Below are 7562 nucleotides of genomic sequence, written 5' to 3'. Positions count from 1 at the left end.
ATATTGTGACATAATCGTTAAAAACACCCCTTTCACTCTCAGAAGAGCCCTGGTTTGGACGATAAATTACATAGTAACCCTATGACCGGGGAGCAGTATGTTTATGTGGCCACCACTGTTCAAGGTCTGGTCTGTAACTTTGCAGAATTGGCAGTTCAGGGGTGTCAGGACACCTGGGCTGATTCAGGGCAGGAGGAAGCGGATTCACATCAGGGAAATTACAGGAGATTGATGCTCACACCAGAATGTTGAATTTTTAACTTATTATGAAGACTGCCAAGCAGAGTAGAAACTAATGTGGGTTTGTTACTGTGTTCTCTCCCTTGAAGGATTGTCTCCGCAGAAAGCCAATGTTCATGATCATTATTCTTGCGGATGAGGAGTCTCAAGGTGACCGGTGTTTGCTGGAGAAGCTGCTGTAATTTGCAAGACACATTTCAGTACTCAGTACCCACAGGAAGTATATACAGCCATTGTCCTACTAAAAGCTTTTCTTTACAACCAGGAAAGTGGCCTTGGTTATCTTTCCAATGAGATATTTGATTAAAGCATCAGCTACAGGTAAAGAATAGGGATGCTTGGTTCCAACTAACCTTTTGTTCTTTACTAAGTCTCAAGCCCCCTCACTCACTTGCAGGGCCTGGCAGGGCCAGTGTCAGTGGCCGACATCCCCTGATGCCTGAGGTCCAGCCAGAAGCAGCCCTGTCCTTTCTTCCCCTGCTGCGGGTTGCAGAGATCCTCAATATTCTGGAGTGTGCTTAGTGTGACTCTCGCCCCCAGCCACCACCCCAGTTCCCAGTAGACAATAGACACGATGGCCAAGAGAGGATTAAAATCAGTTTTATTAATAGGTTGGAGAGCACAGCTGGGATCTGAGGCCCAAGTGAGGCTTCTTTTGTCCTCTCTGAAGTGATGGCAGCTGAGCCCATTGGGCGGGGCTCGCCAAACTTACCCACCCCATCACAGACCGAGGCTGGTGTGTGGAGAGCCGAGTCCTGGCTGGGCCCACCACGGGCTGGTCCTGCTGGGTCTGTTTACTGCATGTAGACTGGAAGCCCAAAAGCAGGTCCAAGAGAAAGAGAGAGAGAGAGAAGAAGCAGGAGGACAAGTAAGCAGGGACTTTTAATACATTATCTCCACCCAGTAGAGACAGATGGCCCAAAGAGTCTCAAATTCATCAACCACAACCATCCCGAGGTCACCCCACAGGTGGAACCTTCTCCCCAGTACTTTCCTTCCAGGCTGGAATGTGGTTAAGAGATCTTTTCCCTGTTGGGCTAAGCAAAGACTGTAGGAATAAGGAAAAGGGTTTCTCCCAAGAGATGAGGTTGGGTCAGGAGACTGGACTTCTCAAGGAATAAGTAGCCCAGAGTCACCTTGTGTGAACCTTCCAGTCTGTAGACACTAAGCCAAATAAAGTTGTGAGCTACGGCAGCTAGAGCTGGGACCATAGGTCCCTAAGTCACCTCATGCCTGAATAATAACCACAGAATTCTTTTCTTGCCTGTACTCTACAGACTGACCTCTGACGACTGCTGAGTAAGAACTTGACAGACTTCCCCCACTCCCCACCCTCAGGTGGGCAAAATGGATGAAAGTGGTCAAAAGGTACAAACTTCCATTTATAAGATACATAAGTCCTGGAGACGTAGCATACAACACGGGAACTCTAGTTAACAATACTATATTGTACTGAAAGTTGCTAAGTGAGTTGAGTATGTCTTAAAGGTTCTCATCACAAAAAAAATTAAATAATTCTGTGAGGTGATGGATTTTGACTACACTTCATGTGTGATCATTTCACAACATATACGTGTATATATAACCATTACGTTCTACACCTAAAACTAATAGAGTTTTATATGTCCATTATATCTGAGTAAAACAGAATGACAGACTTGAGGCCACCACAGCTGAGGTACAATTTGGCTTGACGTCTATGGTGTTCCTATAGAGCGCCCTTTTTGCTTCAACAGAAACACCTTCTGATTTAGCAATCAGGTATGGAGTTGTTAGCTTTGTGTCAAACCAAAGCAGAGGGCCTTTTAGGCCATGCTGTATGGAAGGGAAGATAAGAATAGAATAATAAGATTCTTCCAGAGCCCATGAACAGAAGTTTCATGGCAAGTGTTGCATCTGACGTGGCTCTCTCTGGCACAGGAAAGCACCCTTTTCTGCCAGAAATGACTACCTACCAATTTTTTAACATCCTGCAATCCTTCCTCCTATCTGTAATGAAGAACCCTCTCTTCTGTTTTTTCCATGCTTTGCTATTTCTCTAGTTATCTTAATGCCATTAATTAGACTATAGCTATCTTTTATATCTGGGTGCATTTTCAGTACACTCAATATTCCTGGTTTTAGCCTGAGTGATTTCTGCAAAGGGTTGATTCCATCCATTACTTGTAATTTTGCTTTTTGTTTTGTTTCGTTTTTTCATACTATCACCATTCAAGGGTGACCTCATTCATGGTCAAATATGGCACCTTTCTGTATTTCCAATAGGCTATTTATACAACTTTCCTTTGAATAAAACTAAATGATTGCAGAAACATTTTTCCCCAGAGTATTTTTATTAGGGATTCCTGCCACCATATTAACATATAAAACAATCTGGATGTTGACATAGAAATGCAGGTTTCACTATACAAAGATAAGGCTCCAATCACAGGTCACATGGCCCCAGTATCTCTAGTATTTCAATGAAATCAACTTTTGAATTCTTCCCAGAGTTGTCTTTATAAATATTAGACAAACCACAAAATATATTCCAAATACATAACATTTTACAGTATGTTCCAAGCACAGACAGAAATACACGATACTTTACCTACATTTTTTTCATGATCAACTTGCATTAGCACTAAAGACAAGACTGTGTGTGTATATGTATTTGCCATATATGTGTGTATGTATAACCACAAATGGACACACAGTTGTTTGAACTGTGGAAAATTGAAAGCTTTGAGACTGTGGGTTTTATCCACCATGATATCTGAGAGGGAAAAAGAATAATATGTTACAAACTCCTCAATTTGGGAAAAATAAACACAACTGTGTATGAAAGCCATGTCAGTTGTGTGTATAAAAATACACACACATATATACAGATTCATATATAAACACATCTATACCAATAATATGGAATATACATATACTCACACACTTGCTTTGAATTCTGTATCTCACTATGTTATAAACTCACCATCTTTGGAAGCACTTTTCTCCTCATTTGATTCAGGCAGCTGGTGACTGTCTCCTAATAAAACTTAAGTGGATATTTCTAAAAGGCTGATGCCATTCTGACAAAAAGGTATTTCAGGATCCAAGTTTTATGTTTGGTGGCTAGTGCTTAAATTCAGCAGACCCTATTCTGTTAACTCCTTCACTTAAAAAACATTTCTATTCAATAATGATGTTTTTTGCCTGAAAGAGATGTTAGCTGCAACTGTTAAAAGTAATTTGTTACTCCCTAATATAAATCTGCATGGTTGGATTGTGTGTGGCATTTATCCACACACAATTGTTCAGGGTTTCATGATGGGCAATAATATATTGCTTCCATGATTAAAAAAAAATATTTAATATTACTTTAAAAGGGCAAGGGCTAGGTTTGTTATGGTTAGAACCTCAAAGGAAATGATAAGCATGATGACAAGGGGGACTAATTTTGTGCAGACTATACTGGGTACCCTTTTGTCAGAAAGTATGACTTGGAAGTCATAACAAAGGGGAGTAAAAACCTTTGAAAACTTCCAAAATAAACTATAGAAAATCTATTGCTACCAATAGAATTGGTATCAAATTTCAGGCAATAAAGATTCTTCAAGAAAAAGCAAAATAAATCACTGAAAGCATGTGAGAGAAAACACCCTACAAACTTAATAGCAAATGTGTATTATAGTTTGCTCAACTGAAGGCTTCATGAGCAGACTTTTTAAAACTTATTTTCAAACTTAAATGTCTAATACAGTGCTCAGAGCTCCATGAATGAGTAGGACAGGAATGGCCAATTTGGAAATCAGGCTCATGATAGAGTTGAAGCATCTATTAAAGTTTAGGAGAGAATATGGGCATCCAATCTCTTTGTAAATGAAGGGATTGGAACATTCTCAATCCAAGGAGAAATCCCAATGCCCTAAACTCCATACCCTTTTCTTTCTCAGTTATACCACAGTATTGGTAGGATCTGTTGCCTCCCCATGCAGAGTACTTGTCTTTCTGTTGTGGATTTAATGGTATGAAGGAAGGTACTAGAACATTTGTCCCCTCTGCTATCTGGCTAGGGAGTCATTTTACTATTTCACCCAGGCTGAAATGGTGGATCACCTAATGAATCCATGCTACTTTCTTAATGGGAGCCCCAATTATGAATGAGTTAAGATCTTAAGAAAACCGGGAAAGGAATATAATGGCCAACACAAACGAAGATCATCAGCATGATCAATAAGTCAAAATCCATTCTTTTCATATCCTCCCCCCATCCTTCTCACACACATACTTCTTTTGAAATTTCTTCCACAGAATCAAAATGAATGGCATGAGGGACCAAAAAACTATGCCTTAAAGTTTCTCCACTTTTATTTAGATCCACTTAAACATATTCGTGTCGACTCAACAGTAAGTACACATTATATCATCCAGTACCATGCATCAACACCGCTTTCAGAAAAGCTGGTTTGCCTGCCACCACTTGCGTACCAGCCTCACCAGAACTCCTGTTTTGCCACTTGCCCCATCCCCATCTGCTTCCACTCTTGGGTTAATGTACGATCATGTGCAATTAACTACCATAACTTTTAACTTTTTTCCTTTAGTTTCACTTTCTTTTAAAAACGTTCTGCTTCCCCAACCAAAATATTATGGACAGAATGCAAATGAAAGTCCTCTTGTCCAAATACTTTGAAAAACAGACTACCCAGTATCTGCTTGAGTGTTCTTAGTTTCTACATCCTCTAGTTCCATCATCCATTTTAAGAGCTTACTTACTACAGTGTCTTTCTACCTATTTTCTATCTCCTCTGAAGGTAACAAATTATGTAATTGTTCAGCCAAAAATATTTTAAAAAACAAACCAGTGCCAAAACATTAAAAAATTCCCGACATACCCTTTGTGCATTAGTCTTACAATCTGTACACTTAAATAACTCCAGGAGGCTTCTTCTTTTTTTTTTTTTTTTTGCTAAAAATTTACCAAAATATTTTGAACACATAAAAATAGTTTTAAAAAAACAGAAAACAAAAGCCCAGCATAAATTTAGTTGTATAGGCATCGGTTAGAGGACATTGTTTTCACTAAGGATTATATTCAAAAACTTTCTCTTGGGTTTTTACTAAAATTCTGATTCTGAACCTTATAATGGTGCTAACTATTAAAAAAGGGGGAAATCTAATTCAGCGCAATGTATTCTGTATTATGATATAATAGATAAAGAGTATGTCTGTAGTATACTAAAAAATAAACATATTTTTGGTTAAAGGCCATCTTCCTGACCTAGAACTAAAATAACTGCATTTGACTTAAACTTACTTAGCTGCAGTGAATTATGGAAAGCTAACTTAAAGTTTTTAATAATCAGTTATGAGTAACGAACACCTGTTGATGGCCCCATGACCATTCGGAACCAGGCAGTTGCTGAAAAAAACAAAAAAACAAATCACTAGTATTGAATATAGCCCTTAGTCACATGAGATATGAACTTTATGAGCAACCCAGCATGTAGAGAATGAGGTTTACTTTGCCAGCCACCCACTCCTTTAGAGGACAGTAGTAGTCATAGTGAAACTGCTCAAACTCTGGCGTCTGGCGGATTTCACATAAGAAGGAGAGATCAATACCTGACTCCAAAAGGAGGAGGAGCAGGGGGAATACAAAGAGCAGCAGCCCCAGGCCCACCACAAGGAGCCTGGAAAAACTCTTGACCAGTGGGTTCACCCGAATATGGCCGCTCAGAATGTCATAGCTCCACGACAAAGCTTGGCGAGCCTCCTTCAGCTCTTCTTCTTCGGCCATCAAAAAGGCATTTTCATCTGCTTCCAGTTCCTCAAATGAATCTGTGTCTTCTCTTTCCAACTCCAGCCTCGATGGACAGTCAAAGAGCATGTCAATCTCATCATCATCAACAGGGGTGGGGAGCAGGCTGGCACTCGGGTTGTATGCCAGTTCAGAGATGGTCAAGGGCTCTTCTTTTATTTTATCTTCCTCTTCACTTGGGGGGTTTTCATACTCCCGGGCTTCCTTCACTGGCGAGCTAGAGATCAAGGGGGCAGAAATGTCTTCTTTGGGTAAGGGAACACCTGTAAAGAGACATTTTTTACCCTTAATTTTATATTTCAGGTTATGGGTTCCCTGCCCCCCCCACAAAGATCTGTAGATGGAAACCAACCAAAAAAAGAGAAAAAAATGGAATTCAGGAAATTGTTCTGTGGAATCGTAATTTTAACAGGGTCTGTTACAAAAAATGACTTTAAGGTGAGCACGCTAAACCCCAAATAACCAATGGCTGGCAATATTTGTGTGTGCAGTTATGGTCTGCAAACTTCCAACTTGGGCCATGTTGGCGAGAATAAGATGACAATAAACCACTATTGTAATTTTGAGCGGTGTCTTTTAGAAGTCAACACTAATAGAACTTCACTGCATGACAGATTATAGAATCTACTGTTCAATGATAGTCTATTTTTACATATTCTAGGTACGAGTTAGTGGTTTCGAGATTTAGATAACTGCGATCATGGATGCACAAATTTGCACCTTGCTCCCTTCATTTAACATTTTAACATTCTCTATGTTGAAATGGATGCCCATTGGGTTGAGTCACAGCTAATGGCTATGGAGAGTAGTCCCCAAACCCATGTGACAGGAAGGGCTGGTGAGAACCCCTGGAAGTTGCGGTACTCAGCAGTGCTCAAGCTAAGGGGTAGGTGGGCAGGGCTGACTGCCCTCAGGGCAAAGCAAGGAGCCCTGTTGGCTAGAAAAACTGCAGCATGAGTCAGCTTGAGTGAGGACAACAAAGAGCCTCACTAGCCTTTGAGCTGCTTCCCCTGCTGTGTCCAGGCAGGGAAACTAATTCATAGCCCCACTCATTGCTGAAAATTTTAAGCCCGCCTGACCATGGAGCCTAACCAGCACACGTCGGATGTTGCATAGACCATTCAACAGCGCTACTTCCAGTGGCACTTGAACGCAGAGCAAAACGAGTGGCCTCACCTGCCTGGGCTTTCCAGTGCACACTCTTGCTTAATCCAGGCCCCCAGAGAACAAACTATGCTGGTCCTGCATCCCATCCTGCTGCCCTAGCAGGGCAAGGAAGCTAATTCATAACCCTACCTTCCCGGCTGAGTATAGCATCGAGTCCTGACCATCCAGTAAGCCTACCCTGAAAATCTAGGAAACTCTGGTGCCCATCGTACAGCCTCACTTGGGCCAGGCACCAAGCCAGCAGTCCTATCAAGCTGTTCTCAGTTGGCAGCACACCTAACCACCCATGATCTCAGAGCTTAAACCCTTGCCATGCTCCCAAATAGTCCATAATAGCAGGCCCAAAGATGTTACTGGTAGA

At 41.0% G+C, this 7562-nt stretch overlaps 1 protein-coding gene across 2 annotated transcripts in view; it reads right to left on the bottom strand.

The window, feature by feature from the left end:
- Positions 1-824: 824 nt before the first annotated feature.
- FRMD3 (FERM domain containing 3) overlaps positions 825-7562 on the bottom strand; it is a 307451-nt gene continuing 300713 nt past the window's right edge. The window contains exons 14-15 of one of the 2 annotated variants that reach the window (XM_027048214.2): positions 5839-6297; positions 825-1048 (exon numbers count right to left, since the gene is read on the bottom strand). In XM_027048214.2, coding sequence (XP_026904015.1) covers positions 1035-1048; positions 5839-6297 — 473 coding nt within the window. In that variant the 3' untranslated portion in view covers positions 825-1034. Of the gene's footprint in view, positions 1049-2554; positions 6298-7562 lie in introns of those variants that run through there. The other variant, XM_015076284.3, reaches the window with a different exon arrangement.

This window comes from Acinonyx jubatus, chromosome D4 (genome assembly GCF_027475565.1).
Source record: "Acinonyx jubatus isolate Ajub_Pintada_27869175 chromosome D4, VMU_Ajub_asm_v1.0, whole genome shotgun sequence".
Taxonomy (NCBI): Eukaryota; Metazoa; Chordata; class Mammalia; order Carnivora; family Felidae; genus Acinonyx; species Acinonyx jubatus.
The sequence above is the reverse complement of the archived record's forward strand: the minus strand, read 5'-3'. Positions and strand labels throughout refer to the sequence as shown.